Source organism: Nannobrachium achirus (genome assembly GCF_963921795.1).
Source record: "Nannobrachium achirus genome assembly, chromosome: 3".
Lineage (NCBI taxonomy): Eukaryota > Metazoa > Chordata > Actinopteri > Myctophiformes > Myctophidae > Nannobrachium > Nannobrachium achirus.
This window is the reverse complement of record NC_137812.1, coordinates 27,847,794-27,868,491: the sequence shown is the minus strand read 5'-3', so window position 1 is coordinate 27,868,491 and position 20,698 is coordinate 27,847,794. Positions and strand designations below refer to the sequence as shown.

At 40.9% G+C, this 20,698-nt stretch overlaps 1 protein-coding gene across 2 annotated transcripts; it reads left to right on the top strand.

Moving 5' to 3' along the window:
* The first annotated feature begins 2,342 nt into the window (after positions 1–2,342).
* On the top strand, positions 2,343–20,505 carry sp2 (sp2 transcription factor). 2 transcript variants are annotated; one of them, XM_080721832.1, is made up of 8 exons: positions 2,343–2,382; positions 5,430–5,509; positions 8,494–9,225; positions 9,512–9,733; positions 10,138–10,429; positions 13,469–13,646; positions 14,076–14,269; positions 16,701–20,505. In XM_080721832.1, the coding sequence occupies exons 1-8, from the start codon at positions 2,376–2,378 to the stop codon at positions 16,799–16,801; spliced, it is 1,806 nt and encodes a 601-aa protein (XP_080577958.1). In that variant the 5' UTR covers positions 2,343–2,375; the 3' UTR covers positions 16,802–20,505. The 2 variants fall into 2 exon arrangements, with proteins under 2 accessions (XP_080577958.1, XP_080577957.1); XM_080721831.1 differs by lacking the exon at positions 2,343–2,382 and adding an exon at positions 5,743–5,817 and having other exon boundaries at positions 5,298–5,509.
* Positions 20,506–20,698: the final 193 nt, after the last annotated feature.

Genomic DNA, 20,698 nt, shown 5'->3' with positions numbered 1-20,698 from the left:
GATATACTCAGCTTTTATCGCTGAGTGCTAACTACAAAACTATTAAAAACTAAAATGTTTAGTTTGATCAATTACAATTAGACTGGTATCTTTGCTAGCCTCGATACTAGCTCTCCTAAATTACATAGGCCTACTCGTCATGTTTGACTGTTAGCAACAAAAAGAACGGAGTTATTATTATTTTTTTGCTTCTGTGAGTGTGGTATGAGAAAGAACCTCAACCAGTCTCACCTTGCAGCTTGTACTGTCGCTCTATCATGGTTGATCTCCATTTGTCAATTTTCTTTGTTGAAATGCCCAGTTGTACTTTGCTCAATCTGTTTCTCTGTATCCTCAAGCTGGGTAGGCCTACTGGCTCAGCATTTTCAGTAAAAAAAAAGAAAAAAAAGAGAAAAGTTTGATAATGCTTCTCCTTCATTTTCCAACCATATTATCTTTTGAGATAGATAGAATATGCAAAGGAAATGCAAGGTTGCATAATTTGTAGGTTTGGGTCTTTTGGTGCATGCATGCGTTCCCTGCGTGCATCATGTGTGGAGGAGCAGATAGTGTGTGTGTGTGTGTGTGTGTGTGTGTGTGTGTGTGTGTGTGTGTGTGTGTGTGTGTGTGTGTAGGTCAGATTAATGTGTGTGTGATTCACACTGGTAGCAGCTTGAGGTACAGTACATATGCTGCCAGATCATGATTAATGGGGAATCTTCTGTTGGAATATGTTCAGCATTAGGGCTGACCCTGAATCTCTGCACCACACGCTGATTAATAGAAAGTACACTCAGTATTTTCATACTGTACTGAAATCAATGGAATCCAGTGGCAAACAAACCACAATATGTGTTGGATAATAGTCTGCAGTTATGCCAAGTATACATAGGCTACTGTGAGTAGTCAATGAGCTAAACGTGCCAGATGGTCCTTTAAATAATACATTACAATGAAAGAACACTCTTCTTCAAAAAATGGAGAGTATGAAACAGGGACAGCTCATTGACTACTGGCTGTTATGATATTATAGCTCAGTGGACACTGATGGCAGATGGAACTGACAACCACTGCAGGATGTTCATCTCCATAGGCTCACACAGCAGTGAAAACTGTCCTTTATATTGGTTGGGTCAGATGAAAACATCATAGCCTAACTATTACCACTCCACAAATGTACAGTGTGTACAGTAGTCACCACGTGCAATCATGCAACATGCACAGGCGTGCAATCATGCAACATGCACAGGGCTACTGTGCACTGTAACAGATGAGAATGCATTTAACTCTTAGGTTCCAAACTTCCAGCTCATGCATGGTGCCTAACTGTCATGCAATGAGTTTTATAAAAGTGCCAGGGGGTGAGGCTAAGTCACTAGAGACAGTAAAGTATCAGGTAATTACATGCACAACTTAATTATCAGGTGAGTTGCTTGGGGAACTGTAGGCTACATTTCAGCTGTAAACTGACAGACACTTTAGTCTTGAAGAGCCAATTTCACAGCTGGGTTACAGTAAATTCATTCACTGATGTGATTGATTGAAGACTTTATTAGAGGTTTGCATAGGAAAAGGTACAGTTTCATGACGGTACAGTTCACTGGTATACAAGGTCAACTAAAAGGAGATCCAAGAAAGCCTTTCAGCTTATTATTTACATAGGAAACTTTTTTTAAAACTCATAATTACATTGAATGACAGACAGATAGAACACATCAGGCTAGGCAGAGGATATCAGCAATAACTGCTAGATTTTAAAAACTACTAATAAAATGGTGCACCATGCTTCTCGCATTATAGCCTTCCCTACACAATGGACTTATCTTTGTAAAATAAATGTAGTCTAAAATAAATATATAAGTAATACAATAAATTCAGAAAATGATGATACTGCCCCTCTGCTGTTGCAGGTTAAACGAACAAACGGGCGTTCCTGTTTTGGGCGTGAACATTTTACACACACGCACACGAAATCGCAATTTTCCCCCCTTTCCAGAAAACAGCAGATCTACAAGCTCACAACGCCTCGCATAGGGGACGCATTCTGGTCTTGTACATAGGCCATTTTCGCCCGTGCGATACCGTCGCATGACGAAGTATGAAAATAGGGCTTTATAAAGTGGTTAAAACGCTCGTCGGGGGTTTATCTACGGTTGGAACCGCCCTCTCCAACGCCATCTCGGCGTCCCATTGGACAAAACGACACCCGTCTCCGACGATGACAAAAGGGCGTCTCGTCATTGGCCGCGTCGCACGTCACTCGGGACGACGGCTCGCAGCCATTGGCCGCTCCGGACATCCGTCTGGGATCCATTGTCCGTGGATTGGTGCAGGCGCGCGGGCGGACTCATCCATCAGGGCTTGCTCTTCAAGGCTCGCGGAGAGCGAATGTCGTCATGAGCGGTGGGTAGGAATTAAAACATTGGTGTTTATAATACATTGTACTTAGTAAAACGTTATGTTCGTTCTGAGCCGCAACACACGCAGTGTTCGTGTGTTGCGAATAAGTATGTTTGGGATAACATTTTTTGGGGCATTGGGCCATCTAATAAAGCAATGCACTTCCGGAAAAAAGGGGCAGCCTTTTTCTGTAACGTTATCAAAGAGTTTGACTTGCTAGCAGCTACGCGTTAGCTAGGCTAGCTAACACATTAAGCTAGCCTTGTAAGCTCACTGTTGTTGCAGTGGCTTTCTTTCCTTTACTTTCTTGCAATGAAGCCATAGTAGTAATGTTGAACTTCCTTTTTTATTGCCCAGCACCGACATTACATTGGAAACAATTTGACTTTGTTTAACTAGAATTAGCATTATTATCGCCTCCCACGGGTGTAGTGGAAAATACAAGGCTTTAGCAGCAGTGGAGCCCTTGAAGCTCGTTGCTACTAGTAGTATAGCCGTTTCAGAAGCCCGTCCTCGGCTTGACAGAAGGAACGTTAGCTGGATGTCCAGAGAGAATCCACTATGTTGTTTGATGGCGGCGCTATTTTCAGGCCGCGCGCAGCCCGGATTTGTGTGTAGTGGTGGTTTTTTTCCCCCAATCGTGCACCACTAAGTTTTGAGTCAAACGCATACACACAGGGGGACCCCTTTAGATAGCTTTTGGTGTTGTGAAAATGGAATAGTGTGTGCATTGTGTTTTGCTTGTGCCTGCCACCTACTGCTGTTTGTTGTTATGATATAAAATAAATATGCCTAGACAATATTGATGGGTCTCAGAATGTACTTTGAGCCAGAAGAGAACGGAAGAGTAGCGGATCCAAGAAAGACACCGCCAAGCCATGATTGCATTATGTTTACCATAATGCATAGCTTCCATCAGAGGTGGCTTCAACACTTCCCACAGAGCCACAGTTTCCTCATTTAACTTGCAAAGTTCAGTGCTGCAAATCGATGCACAACCAATTAACATGCATGTAGAGATGGTCTCATGAGATGACTTTCTTTTTTTTAGCAACACAAGCTTAATGTGCATTGTGCAACTGGGAGTAAAACTTAAGAGTACCCGCATGCATTATTGGTCTACCTCCAGACTACTACTGTCATAGGGATGGTTGTCATTGAAGTGTTGGATTGTTAGTCTACGCTTGTCGTATGGTGATGCAGAACAGATTCCCATATATTTCAGATGTTTTTGATATTAAAGCTGTGAGGATTCAAATAAGCGGACCCAAAGGAATATCGCTTCCATATTATATGGGAATTTCTAGCTTGATTTGACACCGCTGAGTAGCAGCAACCTAACTTTAACCATTAGCTTGCATTACCCTGTGTTTGTTCCCAGGATTTACCCCCACCTCAAATCTTGAAGAACCTGCCCTAGTGTGTTATCGTGCAGAGATGTTTCTTATGTAATATATATTTTGTGTGGTCAATGTCAACGACAGTTGAATGTGTCACAGTAATGCCTGTTCTTGAATGGGGGTTCTCTTTGGATGCCAAGGCAATGTCCGTAAACGTGATATTATATATGTTGTGTGTGTACTCAAGATTCATGCCCCTATTTCTCTGTGAACTTTACTGCTGAGGTTAGCACCAGGGTAGGGTAGATGCTTAAACATGTAGTCCATGGGCCATACGAGTTGTCGGTATCAAAAAGGTGGCAAAGGTTACCATGCATTTTATAAAAGCTCTATATCTGTAGATTATATTTTGGTATGATAACCCTTTCTTAGACACAGCTAAATTGGTGTTATCAGCCACTAGATTTGTTGTCCCATTCACTTTACATTACAGGGAAAAAAAGCAAAAAATTAATCAGCTTTAAGTAGCATATGAGGGGTCAAACTAGGGGGTTTTCATGATGCTGAATCCATTGCAAGCATCTGTTTTGCACAAAAAACATTCCTTTGGCTAAAAACTGTCCCACAAGACTATGGTTTAGTGATGAAAAGTGAGGAGTCATCACTTTTCACACTTTTGTGGGGGGCGTTTTAGCCCCACGGATGTTTTTTGTGCAAAACAGATGCTTGCAATGGATTCAGCATCATGAAAACCCCCTAGTTGGACCCCTCTTATGCTACTTAAAGCAGATTAATTTTTAGCATTTTTTTCCTGTAATGTAAAGTTAATGGGACACCAACTCTAGCGGCTGATAACACCAATTTAGCTGTGTCTCAGAAAGGGTTATCATACCAAAATATAATCTACAGATATAGAGCTTTTCAAAAATGCATGGTAACCTTTGCCACCTTTTTGATACCGACAACTCGTATGGCCCATGGACTAATGGGGAGTTTCTTTTCTTTTGTTTTAGAGGTTGATTTATTTATTTTCACAGCACCCTTCACATACTGATGTCAGCCAAACATAAGCAAGTTCTGAAGGATTATGTCATCACAGTTAGCTTGCATGGCTATATGATGCATTTCATAGTAAATACTCTGCTGGACACAAAATCAGCACCTAATGTGTAAACGGTTCTTTCTACCACTTTTTGTCCTCTGTTCCAAAATATGAAAATCGCTAATCATACCAGTTAATCAGTGGGTCCACACAATACAACAGAACATAGTGATACAATAGAATAGACAATACATAAATACTGCGTTGTCACAGAGTGCCAATTGGCGCTGCTCTCCCTCTGCCTAAATGCAATAATTGTAATTGCATTATTGTATGAATTTACTTTTAATTATGCCAAGTCAAAGCTGTTAAAGGACACTTAAACTATTTTACACCTCAATCATAATATTGTTCTATTGTTGGGGCACCCGTTGGAAAAACAGACCTAACAATTTCCAAAGGTGCCGGATAAACTCTGCCCGCCTACAGTACATAAAACTACTTGTTTTACGTTGGCTCACTGGCAGAGTTTATCTGGCATCTTAAAGAGTGAGCTCTCAAGACAGATGGGAAGTGTTATGTCAGATTCTCACATGTCCTTCTAACAAAATATTGTGTGCATGCTTTAACTTTAGTACCCTGTACCTAATGGTAATCTGTCATTTCAGATAATAAGGACAGTATGGCTGCCACCGTTGCCGTCAGTCCCAGCGAGTATCTCCAGCCTTCTACCAATTCCTCTTCACAAGTAAGACCCAGTTAGTTAAGCAATATATATTTTCTCAAATATGTTTATTGAGTTTTACATTTTGTTTTACACAAAGACAGCTCAGCAACAAACAAACAAGTATTTACAATTGACATGAATAGAAACATTTCTTTAAGTCAGATATAAGAATATACTGTATGCATATCTACACATATTCACAATAAAAATAAAATGATGAGTTAAAGACATGCATATCATAATTACAATTACAGCTCAAGACAGAAAGAGAAGGGAGCAGAGAGGGGATAAAGACAGAGATGGATAATTACCACATTACCCTAGACAAGGTACAAAAGTTGACACACACAATGAAAAACACTTGTAAGCATTGACACCACTGTATTAGAAAACCTAAGGTATTGAGCCCATATCGTCATGAACTGTCCAGTTGAAGAGTGAAGCATACAAGTGAAACACCATAACCAACGTATGCCAAGTGGTCTTAGTGGGAGGTTTGTCACTTATCCAAGACACGATTATATTCTTTCTGGCAGCAAATGCAAAGATGTCATACAGCCTACGGTTGCTAGCAACAAAAGTTGCATCTTGAATCGTGTGACCCAGAAGCAAAGAGAGCGGGTTCATATGTTAAACCACACGCATTGCCTCTTGCATATCTTGCAAAATATCTGTCCAATATGCCTGTATTTTATAGCAGGACCAAACAATGAGTGTAGGTCCCTACTGAAATTTTACATTTTAGGCACATAGGTGATAGCTGCAGGTTCATATTATTCCTTCTGTTAGGAGAGATTTGCAATCTGTATAGGATTAACACGATTGCACACAGGCATTTTCTTTACACCGCCCCATATGACATCTCATTCCTGCTCATCAATGTTTATTCCTAATTAGGTTTGCCATGTCTATGTGACCTGTACATTCAACACATCATCCTGGCATAGCAGGTTATAAAAGTGGGCTATGGATTTTTTGGTTGGACCCAAGTGATTGCTCTACCTCTGACGCTGTGGCATGTATACCCAAGTTGTTTTTCTGGTAATGAAATCTCTAATTTTTGGAGGTATCTATAAACGTTTCTGTCTGGGAAGTCCATATTTTGTTCGAAGCTGCTCAAAGACAGAAGGGTTGAACCCTTATATAAATCACCAAGATTTTTAATTCCCAGCGATGTCCAGATTTTGTATTCGTTGTCAATCAAGCCTGGTGGGAAGTCAGGGTTACCTTGAATTGGGCTCAATATAGGGGTTAAATTAGAAATATATCTTACAAGCAATATTATTTATACTGTCTTATGGCGGTGTCACACACTGAAAATGGCTCACAATGCACTGCATCCATGACACATGAGTTTGTAGAAGCTGTGCTTGTTTGTTGTATGTCTAGGGCTGTCTGAGAATTTCTGTTGCGTAATTTGATTTAGCAGAACAATTTGATAATTCATTAGAAAATCACATTACACTTTGAAAAGTTTTACATTTGCAAGTGTTTCAGCACTGATTTAGACACTTAAAGTGCAAAAGAGTCATATATTTTCTGTTACCATTTCAAATCAATAAAACTGTTAAAACAAGACTACTGCATATCATAGCAGACAGCTTATTTTAATTGCTGACAATGCTGTGTACAAATTGTATGTAGTTTTGTAGAGCTATGCTACAGTAGCCAGCATGAGATCAAACGGCTCACCTATACTGTGGTGAGTAGAAAAGAAAGAAAAGAAACGTATGGAATATGACCTCCCCCAAAACTACACATAATACTGTATGCATCTTGGCAAATGCCTATGTACTGTTTGAGTAATTTCCAGATCTGGTGATAAGTATGGCGAAAAGAAAATAGTTCTTTGTAAGAATATATTGATCACAGTGTTTTTCATAGTGTTTGGAGCAGGCAGCCAGCACAGCCAAAATGTTTATCACTGTGTGTGAGAGCGCAAGGGCTCTCCGTCCGACTATTCGAATGCCACAGATGTCACATTGATGTTGCATCTCAGTGCTCTCCGAACATAACTGTCTTGTAAAAATAGAGAAAAAACAGACAACAATTAGAAGAGTCCAGAAAGAGCTGAGAGTGTACAATGTTTGGTTGTTGTCTTATCTGGAAACGGAAGATATATTATGGAAACACAAGGCTTAAAGTGGAACTTGGCAGTGCATGGGTTTGTTGTGTGTAATATAACTGTCAGGTAGAGTTCATTAAAGGTCATGTGGCTCTCAGCCAGTAGCGCAACCTGCTGATAACAGGAGCATGGCTTTTGTACTACGTCGTTGTGTGTGTATTATCCTTAATATTTACTATGCTCTGTCTGGTTAACAATGCAGACCACACCCAAGATTCCCCTCCTGGCATTGACAAACTATTAATTTAAATGTATTCTCCCCATTAGGGCTGTCACGATATGACATTTTACATGACGATTAATTGTCACTGAAATAATTGGCGATTAACGATTTAATTGTGTTTTTGTCGTTGATAATTACATTTCTGTTTGGCTTTTAGGCTTTGAAGTTGCATATGGCAGATATGACACATAACCTAAACACACAAATACATTACTGACATATTTGACAACTTACTACTTAAAAAATAACATTGATAGTGGAAATAGCCGATCTACAAGCTCACAACGCGTCGAGATGCGACGCGTTGTGAGCTTGTAGATCTGCTATTTCCACTATTTCTGACATTTTTCAACATTCACGATTATGACAAAATAATTGCGATAATGTCAAATAATCACGATTAGACGATTATGTATGTAATTGTGACAGCCCTACTCCCCATCAGGGATTGTGATTTAAGGGCACAGTCACACCGAAGTTTAATTCTACCTATGGGGGTGGATTCTGCATTTCAATGGGAACAGAGTTGCCGCAAATGGCAATAAAACTGCTCCGTTCCCCATTGAAAAGCATTGGCAGAATCCGCCCTCAGAGTAGAATTAAACTTTGGTGTGACTGTGGCTGTGCCCTAAGTGTGCCTTTGTTTTCTGTTTATAGGACTCTCAGCCCTCTCCCTTAGCCCTGCTGGCTGCCACCTGCAGTAAGATCGGTCCTCCTGCTGCCCAGGCCCCAGTCACATCTCCCCCAGCGAACCCACAACCTCGCAGACTCCTTCCCATTAAACCTGCCCCCATTGCTCCCGCGCCACCCAAAAACCTGGGCTTCCTCTCAGCCAAGGGCAATGTGATCCAGCTGCCTGCCGGCCTGGGTTCTTCCAGCCCCGGCAGCCCCATCGTACTCACCATTCAGAGCCCGACGCGCACCAATGCCTCGTCTCCCGCCAACATCCAGTACCAAGTGATGCCCCAGATCCAGGGGACCCAGACCATCCAGGTGCTGCAACAGGGTGGCCAGTTCCAAATCATCCAACCAGGCTCCAACCAGGCCTTCATCACCACTCCTATGGCTATGCCGGCACCCGCCACCGCCCCGGTTACGCCCCAGAAGATGACGGCCATCAAACCGTCCCCGAGGTCGCGCAAGTCCAACTACGCGGCGTCCAACATGGTGCAATTACCTGGCGGACTCACACTGCCACTCAACGTGGCCACCGGGGAGGTGGGTGGAGCCCAGATAGTCACAGAGACGGCAGCGTCCCCTCCCACTCCAGTGAAGGGTCGCAGAGGGAGAAAGAAGAAGGTTTTGGCACCGCCTCCCCCTCCACAGCCTCCCTCCCCACCTCCAGAACAGATGGAGACCATATTGATTGAAACGGACAACATAATTCACGTATGTTGCTCATGTACTGTCCTGACCATGTATGCTAAGCTTGAGGGCTGTATCCAGCATAGTATTGTATTCTGCATTTCAATACAGTGTAGGAATGTGTGCAGGACTGACAAAAATCTAAGTTGATTATTCTGCTTCTATTAATACAATTTTTTAGGTTATTCAACCACTGAGAGAAACTCAGTCCACTCTCTGATGATTCAAATTGCCGTATTATTAAAATAATTGTTAGTTGCGGCCCTATCAATTTATAATTCTAACTGGCTGTCTCTCCCTGTTTTTACAGGCAGGTAACAACCTGCTGATCGTGCAGAGCCCCGGCCAGCCACCCATGGTGCAACAGGTGCAGCTGATCCAGCCCAAACAGGAACCTCAGATGGTTCAGATTCCTCAGCAGGCCCTAAAGGTTGTTCAGGCCGCATCGGCAACTCTGCCTACAGTACCGCAGAGACAGTCCAATCCACATCAACACAGCCTTCAGTCATCTGCAGAACCCTCACAAACACAGGTACACACAACGTGTTAACGCACTCACTTCTGAAAGCAAGCTTTCTGATGGAAGTATGTCGTTATCCATGTACAAGCTTTCACCTGGAAAATGACAAACACTTGTGCAAACAAAACCTAGTATGTATTCCAGCAATTTCTTTGAATTGAAAATGATAGAAATGGCCAAAAGAAATAGAAATGGACCAAACAATATTTTAATCTAAGTGTAAATGTAATCTAATCACACATGCACACACGCTCAGGCATACATACATACATGATGCTTTCATCCACAGATTCCACACCCTATTAACTGTCTGGAAAAGTTTTTCAAGCTTTGAAAATTCTGGGTACTGTTCATTTTCAGCTTCTGTAATAACTGTGGTACATTGGTCTGAATTGTATTGTGCCCCCTCGCGCCAGATCCTGATCAAGACACCGTCAGGAGAATGGCAAACAGTTCAGCTGCACGAGGCGGTGTCCTTGGCATCATCCCCCACCACTTCAGTTGTTACCACCACGTCGCCCATGGGTGCTGCCAAGAGGACGTTGGCAGGGGGGCGGAAAGAGAGGACTCTAGCAAAGATTGCCCCAGCAGGGGGGATGATTGCATTGAACACGTCGCAGCTCACTTCAGCTGGTCAATCAGTACAGACGATCAACATTAATGGGGTCCAGGTGCAGGGTGTACCGGTCACCATTACCAATGCTGGAGGTGAGTTTTGAATGGTGTGCAGTTGGTACTTTTGTCTATTCCCTCCCCATGGGTCGTTAGTCATTCATTAGTCACTCGTTCATCCCCATGGTCACAGAAGTAATTTCTCTTTGGAGAAAAATTGGGTCTCATATAAGAATTGTAAAAACAAAAAATGTCCCGGCGATATTGTAAGGGAGTTGGCTTGGTATTGTTTACGATAGTCAGTCACTCATACACTGTTTGGAAAATGTAATGTAATTCATTTGTTGGCGAGACCTTGAGTGTTTTCTGCATTGGTGATTTTTAGGAATTTTCTCCTCATTGTAAGGTTCAATCTTTAAAGCTATACTGTGTAAGTTGCTCAACTTGTGGTCAGTAGCTCTATAGCAAACCTCGGTCGCGTCCGCGTCTTCCGGACGTTTTTCGGTTCTCACACCCCCGCGTCTGCCTCCACCTCGCCGAGATCTATCTTTTGAGGGGTCCCTGGTTGCTGTGCGTTCAGCCATTCCGGAGATACACTCCTTCTCCCATGCTTCACCGTGCACCCGAGTATAGAGACACACGGGAGACTACAAATATGGCCGCCCTAGCGACCCCACTCCAAGATGCACTGTGATTGGCCGGCAGTGTATAACCCTCGCTGTGATTGGCCGGTAGTGTGACGACGCAATTTTGCCGCGAAAACCGGTCCCCGGTAGGGATCATAGAAAACATATAAAGAGAAGGCTTTAGAAGCTGAAAATAACGGAGTGGGGGTTCTAAAACTTTAGCGATTTAACAGTTAGGACAATTTTAAGATTTGTTTTATAAAAAAAGTTACATGGTATAACTTTAAGGCTGCTATATTATAATACATTTTGAGTTGAGCTGTTCTGTGTATGGTTCATTTAAATTCCCAAGATGCAATTAAAATGTGTGATTTTTGTTGGTTTGACCCTAGTGCTTGAGTACAGAAGTTCAAAGAACATTTCAAAAATGTGTCCCTGTGTTGCAGTTTGTGCTGTGGTACAATTTAGGCATTTAGCACCGCTCTTAATCTAGAGCGACTTACAATAAGTAAGGTAATACATCAAAACAATAAGCAAGCTATTGCATCAACATCAATACATCCAATACATAGATATATCAATCTAGGCACTACTGTGACTGTCCTGATTAGACAAGTCAAACCTCTTTTTACTCTTGCAATCAGAATTAGAAACGGTGCTATAGAGATGATAGAACTGTGATTCCCATTAAAAGGAATTGCATATGTAATCATTTCCCATACATACTGATGTAGGTGGCATGATTGTCAACAGTAAACACCAGACACACATACAGTACATGTATATATTACTCATGTCAGTGTTCCTTCTGTGAGTCTTAAAGTGTAGGTAACTCTAGTTTTTGAAGTTTGAGAACTACACAGGTGTCAGGAAGCAAAATCAGCAGGAGGACTGGAGGGCTTTTTGAGCGGTGGTCACAGCGTCTCCATAGCGTGGCCGTGTGTGTATCCGTGTATGTATGTATGTCTGTCTGTCTGTCTGTCTGTCTGTATGTAGCCTGAGGTGTATGTATGTAGCCTAAGTACCCCTGGGTGATCAGAGAGGTGCTGTTGAGTCTAGTCTGCCCTGCGCATCAACTGCAATACCAGTGGTGGCCTGAGTGACAGCATCCATGCATGCATGGCATGCATGCATGGATGGATGGATGGATGTTGGATGGATGGATGGATGGATGGATGATGGATGCATGGATGATGGATGGATGGATGGATGATGGATGGATGATGATGGATGGATGCATGGATGATGGATGCATGGATGATGGATGGATGGATGATGGATGGATGAATGGATGAATGGATGGATGGATGATAGATGGATGATGGATGGATGGATGGATGGATGATGGATGGATGATGGATGGATGATGGATGGATGGATGATGGATGGATGGATGGATGATGGATGGATGGATGGAGACCAGAGAGGTGCTGTTGAGTCTAGTCTGCCCTGAGCATCAACTGCAATACCAGTGGCGGCCTGAGTGATATTGATGGATGGATGGCTCTCTCTCTCGCAAGCAAGCACCTCCCCCCATATTATTATTATTTTTAATATTTTTGTAAAATATTTTTTTAATACCCTTATTATTATATATATGCTGTTGCGCAGCCTCCGCGACCACCGCTCAGTTCACACGGGTGTGATCTTTTCAATAGGCAAGTACAAAATGGCAAATCTATAAGCTCACAACATTGTCTAAACATGACATGTTGTGAGCTTGAAGTTGTGATGCTGCGATATAGATATTTCACCTTCGATGTGATATACGATATGGCAGCATCTAATTCGATAGGATTCCAATATGGAACGATACGACACAGCACTCATTTTAAAAATATTAAGTCTTTCTATGATGTCTGATATCATCAAACTGTCCTTGGCAGATTGGCTTATGTAAGCACTCTCGTCATTCTAGGTCCCTGGCAGTTAACAAGTTAATTTATGAAAATACTAAACATTTAAATATGGAGATGGAAGGTTTCTGCTCGACAGCAACGATACATATAGTAGCAACATAGGTTTTTCAGAAAACCGTTTTTTATCTGCCTCATGTCTTAATGAGTTAAATCTACTTTAATTTGATGAATTAACTAACATTTCTTTTCAAATCTTTTTTTTATTAACGTACAGTGTCACAATGAGGCAGGTACACACACATATTGATGACACCCCAAGTCCCATTCCCATCACAATAATCATTGGTACAAATTAGCACAAGATCTGAGGCCATCACGGTACGTACAGATTTAGTATAAAGAAGAGAAACCCTGCCCATAAAGGATAATAAAAGAAAACATTTTCTCCCCTCCATATACCCAATTTAGTGTTAAGCCAATTCCCCCATTCCCATACTCTACGCTAGACCCATCCCTGTAATCCCCGTAGTACTCATTGGGAGGGTGAAGACAACAACGGGTCTCCTCCGATCCGTCATGCCACCATCTTCTTTTCACCTGACACCGGGGGGGAATTATCTAACATTTCACCCCTAAATTGCATCTGTTAGGCCAGCAGCACCTCACGGTGCAGCAGATACAAGGAGGAGGGCTCCAGCTGGCAGGTTCCCAGGGTCAGCAAGCGGTCCAGGTAGACCAGACCCTAACTCTGGAGCTGCCCCCCCAGCCTGGAGAAAAGAAACGACGCATGGCCTGCACCTGTCCCAACTGTAAGGACGCAGACAGAAGGCAAGTCGGCATCTGCCAGAGATTGTTGCATCCTTGGGGAATTATGTATATCTTTATCTAGATCTTTTTATTCTTTGTTTGCTCTTTTTTACACACATTTTATCATATTTTTGTTATTATCTATGCATTGTCTGAAGGACGCAAAACTAAAATAAGTTTTACTCTTATGTACCTGTACACAACCTATTGGGATTTAAAATAATCATTTTAATCAGAAAGTGTAAAAAGCAAAAGTAGATGCTGAATATTGAATATTTTTTAATCTGACGTTGCCTATAGATAAAAGTTTATAATATTTCCATTTCTGATCACCCACGTCTTAGGGGTGTTAGTGAAGAGGCTGTGCTGTAAAAGCAAGGGGTGTATGTATGTATATAATGTATCATTCTAATGTTTTTGGTGCGCCTGTGTCTCGTATATAAACTGCAGGCCTGGTGATTTGGAAAAGAGGAAGCACATCTGCCACATCCCTGGCTGTGAGAAGACGTTCAGGAAAACCTCCCTTCTCAGAGCGCATGTGCGGCTGCACACGGGCGAGCGGCCTTTCGTCTGTAACTGGGTCTTCTGTGGCAAGCGCTTCACACGCAGTGATGAACTGCAGCGACATGCCAGGACACACACAGGTTTGTCTGCTGTAATGTCTGATGAAAGAATGTGGTACTAGATTTCACAATGCAGGGGTTCCCACTTCCCACCCATCACCAGGGTTCCCACGGTCATGAAATTCCTGGAAATATTTTGAAATTAAAAAAAGTACTGGAAAGGTTTTGGAATTGATCAAGGGTCCTGGAAGGTCCTGGAAAATAAATAGCTATGCATTGTCTTTGGTTATTGATTTTGTTAATACCTCTGAAATGACAAATTCAACATTTGCCAAATTGTAAAATATTAGAGGCAGAAATTGTGAAAATAGCAGATCTATATGAGCATGTAGATCGGCCATTTTCACAATAAAACCGTGTTATACAAAATTCCTCTACTCTTAGTGCTTGTCAGGGTGCCGGGGTCCCCAGTTCAAATATGATTATTTTGGGGGTCACGGCCTGAAAAGGTTGAGAACCACTGGCATACTGAGCGTTATTGAGCTGAATTATTGTTTTATAGTCCTGGAAATCAGGTTAAATATTCTGGAAAGGTTTTGGAAAAGTTTTGAAAATGAATTGGTAAAGATGTGTGAGAACCCTGCATCACAGAAAACCTGAATTCTTATCATGGAAAATAACAAAATAGTTAAAATGTCCTCGAAAAGAAATTTTTTAGGTTTATAACTAAATGTAAACTTATGTAAGATTTTCATAATTGTCTGTCTCAAAAAATATGCTGTAGAATGTATGCACGGCCGCTGGTGGTAGTGAGGCGCTCACCTGACCCTCAAGAACAATTGCTGTGTCAATAATAGGGGGGCTCTACTGCTCTATTGAAACACTGGACCAGCAGATTGCACATTCCACTGGTTTGACCCCTATGAAAACAGTGTCTCACTCAAGTTGTCAGGGTTCCCACAGTCATGAAATTCCTGGAAATATTTTGAAATTTGAAAAACCGTTTCCAGGTCTGGAAAAGGTTCTTCAATCATCGTCCTTGATGATTGGGTGGTAACATTTGTTTCACAAGATTTTCTTGTTACTTGCAGGGGAGGCCAAAGGTTTTAATTAATAAAATGTTTGGATATTCATTGTTTTTGTCTATTGATATAAACATGTCCCAAAACATGTCTAATGCTGCATTCACACTGCAGATATATAGTTGAACGTTTAGCTTGCTTGGTCAATGTTATCTCAATGGAAACCAGCTTTAAAGATACAGGACATACACAGAACAAAGCTTTGAAAGCTTTAAAGCTGGTTTCCATTGAGATAACATTGACCAAGCAAGCAAAACGTTCAACTATATATCTGCAGTGTGAATGCAGCATAACACTACGTGAAATGTGTAACATGGTAAAATGTAGTGTTGCGCTGAACGATTCGTGTGAGTGCAGTCTAATGTATGCAGGACGTCAACCCTAACCCTAACCCAAACAAAAGAGAGAAACATCTACAAGCAAACAACACTACACCGTGACACGCTTGTAGAACTGATGCCTTTGCTTGAGTCTTGGGGCATAGATAGCTTACTGGAGTCTGATTTTTGCATTGTGCGATTGCTATATGCATGGGATTGGGGTAATGCCTCATTCACATACAGAAAAGCCAAGCTAATGGTTTGCTTGTAATTCAATGCATTCTCTATGCAAACCAGCTTTTAAAATTTCCAAGCTGGAAAAAAAGCTTGGAAGGTTTTAAAGCTGGTTTGCATAGAGAATACTTTGAATTACCAAGCAAACCATTAGCTTGGCTTCTCTCAGTGTGAATGCAGCATAAGAAATGGAAACGTTTTGAATTTAATTGGTAAAAATGTGTGGGAACCCTGAGTTGGGCAAAGAAGACAGAGCAGATGCATCAAAACACTAGCTATCAAAAGGCTGCGTTAGCTGGGGTATCAATTGTGAGATAGATGTAGGCTTCCAGAAAAATATGACAATAATAATGATCCAACTTAGAATTACGTTTTTCATTCAAATGACTATTCTCAATGATGTCTCAATGTTCTAACCTATTTCATGTTCCATTATAAACCATCCCACATAGAAGTCAGCATGTCTTCTATGGAATCATATCATGCACCAAAAATAGCCAATTTACAAGCTCACAACTGAGCTTGTAGATTGGGTTATTTTTGGTTATTCATTATTTTAAGATGAAAGAGGTTGAATGGGTCAAACTAGCAGTAGTATGAACAGAAGCATCTTCCATAAAACCTTAATGGTCAGGAATATACTTATTAAAAAAAGCAAAGGTTAAAGACTTAATGTGCAATTTATTCAACTGGTTGGGTATACAGTATGTAGAACAGCAAGGACATGGGATTAGAACGATAATACTAAAAATCATAATTGTGCTTATTTTTTAGGCGATAGTGTTTGGGGCTCCTTTCACACTGTTTCACAAATTGCAGATTAGGACTTGGCCTGTGAGATTTTATTTTGCTTTAATCAATCCTTCTTCCCCACAGGAGACAAGCGCTTCGAGTGCAACCAGTGTCAGAAACGCTTCATGAGGAGTGACCACCTGACCAAGCATTACAAGACGCACATAAACACAAAGAACTTATGAGTGGACTGTATACAGAGTATATACACCCCACACACCCTCATGGACCTAATCCCGCAGAATATATGGAGTGGGGAACAGGACAAGGATAAAAAATGGGGTGTCTGTCCATCGTCCCATAATGGGACAACTCCACAAAGAAGACTCCGATCACCCTTCCACTCCTCGAGGACTCTCTGTAGCCTGATGTACATAAAACAATCCCTCCTTGGCAGGGATTCTAAAACTGTTCCGGGATTTTATTTGTTTTAATAGAAGTTTTTATGTGCCCCTCAACCCCAATGGATGACCAGCTCCGCTATGTAAGTGAAATGCGTAGGGGGCAAGATGATCTGTTCTTCAGATGGACAGCTAGATGCAGCTTGGATCTGAAGACTTTGATGCTTAACATGCCCTGTATCATCATCCATAACACCCAAGTCTGCAGAACTCCCAACTTCCCAACCATTAACTTTTTTCCAGTGGTTTTGTTGTTGTGGAACAGCAACAGAACTTTAGTTTAAAGTTGGCCCTGTGAAAAGGGTAAAAAGATGATTCGCAGATCTTATTTGACCATTTGACCAACAATTATTTGTTGCAGCATTTAAATCTGTTTTATTTGACCGTGGGCTTTTTGTGATTGGTCGCTATCATTTCAGCTGTTTGAACAACTTTTTGGCCAACGTATCCAGGAACCTCGAGGACATTATATGAAGCTCTGTATCTTATTCTGAAACGTATAGAACTTTGTCAGTTTCCTTTATACATTTTATGTGTGTATAAGCACATACCATCATACTTTAACATTAACTGAAATGCAGATCGCATAGATATCCGGGAATATTTCTTTGTGTCCCAGAGGTCCTGTCATTTAGCAAACCAATGATTCTATAGAGCAGTGGTTCTCAACCTGTGGGTCGGGGTCCCCAAATTATTTTGGGGGGTCCCCAGATGATTAACTTAAGTTTTCTCACTCAAGAGTTAAAAAAAACAATGTAAAGTTTAAGTGTATAGAGGGTAATTGCACATTTCTAAAGCGACAATTTAAGGACTTTTTAATACCTCTAAATGACAAATGAAACATTGGCCAAATTGTGAAATATTAGAGGCAGAAAGGCGTTGTGAGCATGTAGATCTGCTATTTTCACAATAGAACCATGTTATAGGCTACAAAATGTAATGCCTCAATTCTTAAAGCTCGTCGGGGTGGGGGTCCCCAGTTAAAATATGATTATTTTAGGGGTCGCGGCCTGAAAAGGTTGAAAACCACTGCTATAGAGAGAGGTGGTCCTGCCATGCCAGAAGCTCTCATGGCAGTTCACTGAACCCTCTGATGTGATATACCTGCTCTCATCCACCCGTTTATCTCTGTCATCCTAGCCAGGTTTCTACACAGGCCCTGGGCTTAGGTTTTGTAGCACAAGGAACACAGTTACGTCTGATAGCGTGTTTGGGTAACACTGCAATTCTGACTAACAGTACGGTTTTGATTTGGTGGTTTGTAGGCTATGCATCACTACTTTTAAAATTTGATTTCCAAATGACTGGCCTGACTTGACAATCACGTCACAAGATGCAAAAAAAACAAAACATCGAAAGCTTTCTCAGGCCTATGATCAGTTACTTTGTTACATTTATTACATTACTGGCTATATAATAGCTTTAATTTTGAATTAGCACTTGAGAAGTTTGAATTCCTATTTATATACAGAAAACCAGCATTAACCCTGATGTACAATATTCATCAAATAATGCAGTTGATTTGGACATTTTGACATGACTTATTTTCTCTATTATGAAAATGCTAAACCCGATCTGCTTTTATGGGAATTACTTCCATTAACAGAATAGACTAACTTTTTTAACAGATAATCTCTTTGACCAATAACCATTGGTGTACCAGATGGCAGTCACACCTTTTTGTTCAGTGTTAATTTAATTTAATATAATGTAATACTGTGTGTGCATCCTAAACATTTAGAGCTGCAATCCTTATTGTTTTAATGAATTACATTTATATTTATATCTAACCAATCTGTATGGTAGATGTTAATGATATAACCAACACAAGGTTGGAGGTGGGCTTTGAAAATGGCTGATCTATAAACTGAGGCGTTGTGAGCTTGTAGATCAGCTACTTTTTTTTTTTTTTTTTAAATATCTCTGGAACCAAGTCAAACTCATTTTAAATTGAATGCATCAACTCCTACAATGCCTCAACTGGTTGGGGGTCCCAGTTCAAATATGATTATTTTGGGGCGGGTCGCGGTCTGAAAAGGTTGAGAACCACTGAGGCAGAGTAGGACACCTGCTGGTTGATCGGCCCAAATATCTGCACTGGCCAAAGGTTGGATTCCCTTGATCCCTTGAGCGGTACATTTTTGGTTTCCCTTAATGCAGGAGACCCAGATTTGAATGCCAGATGTTATTTACAGTTGAAACCACCTCTCTGTCAGGAGAGGACATCACATTTAGGGATTGTAGCTTTAAGCCCATTTCTATGGTACAAGCTAGCTTTAAGAGGCAGTTCACCCAAAATACACAAAACGATTGGCTGACCGGATGGGTCTTGATTAAATGTTTTATAACGAGGTCTATGAATTATAAGTGACCTTTCCATGCATACAGGAAAGAGGTGTTTGTCTTTTTTCCGCCTTTTCACAATTGACACTTGGCGTGTCAAAGGAGATACCAATGAGCTTTGTTGGGGGGATGGAACGTCTACGCTAAACATCTTTAAATCTTGGCAAATCACAAAAGTAACTGGTAGACTGGATAGATGGCACTGAGTGGTTGAGAGGAAAAAATATATAGTATTTTGAATGAACTGTCCCTTTAACAATAAAGCAGAGTTGTGTACAAAACGCTGAACACAGAGGTGACACTCCTGCTAATGTCCTCATTGCAATTTGCACTATGGTGATTTGATGCAAACGTTCATTCAATTTATGACAAACAGGGTTGTCTTAAAGTGCTTTTACAGGGCAACATTTCATATATAGCTTATTTGGGGGGGAAAACAGTCTATATTCCTTTTGAATAATGTCAGGAGACATGAAAGGCCAGTGGGAAGAATAGTAGGAGCCTTCTCATATTTAAGTTTCCACTTTGTCTGAATAATACAGTATGTATATACATCAATGTCTATTTGACGCTGAAAATGTAGGATAAAAAGTTACACTGCCTAGTATTGTGGCTGGCATGACCAGACCTAAAGGAAGTGGACTTTGTACAGTGTGTAAGGAATAAAATATAATGTGACATTGTATAGCTTCATTCCTGCTTTGTATAAGACTTCTAGATCTCTTTTCTATTGAATGACATAAACATGCCTTAGACAGCTATACACCCAGTATTTAAAAGAGATTTCTAATTCCAGGGAACAATGTTTGTAGACTTATTTTTATTTTTGTTTTAACTTATGTTACATGCCAATTTAATGTGCACTGACTTCCATGCCAGGCTCTAAATTTGTTATTTTGGTTTTAATTGTGTTTAAAGTATGACAGTTACTAAATTAAGATGTTTATTTTTTGTGAATGAAGTGCTTTTCTCCCTTCCCACACCCTACTTTCATCTAACATTCTAGACTCCCTTCCCCATGCTCCTTGTATATTAGGAGAAACCAGGGATACAGCAATTACTTTTACAACTTGTATTAAGGTGCTTACTACAGAGCGCTTGCCCCTTTTCTACAGTCTCTCCCTCAATAAAGAATTAAAATCCTTCTTACTGTCTTGTCTTGTGAACCCTTTCATTTATCATCGTAATATTACAATTAAAAGTAAATTATTTACACTAGATTAGAATTTGCCCCACTTAGAAGCCTAAGGATGCCTATATCGGCATAATTATGTCACAATGATAATCCAAGATACCTATTAACCTAGTAGTCATCTACAACAAAAAGAAAATAATGCA

Excerpts from the sequence above, each read along its gene's own strand:
- sp2 (XM_080721831.1), top strand. The coding sequence starts at position 5,444 with ATGGCTGCCACCGTTGCCGTCAGTCCCAGCGAGTATCTCCAGCCTTCT. Across the intron at positions 5,510-5,742 it reads CTACCAATTCCTCTTCACAA|CTCAAGACAGAAAGAGAAGG; the intron begins GTAAGACCCAGT and ends TTACAATTACAG. Across the intron at positions 9,734-10,137 it reads CAGAACCCTCACAAACACAG|ATCCTGATCAAGACACCGTC; the intron begins GTACACACAACG and ends CCCTCGCGCCAG.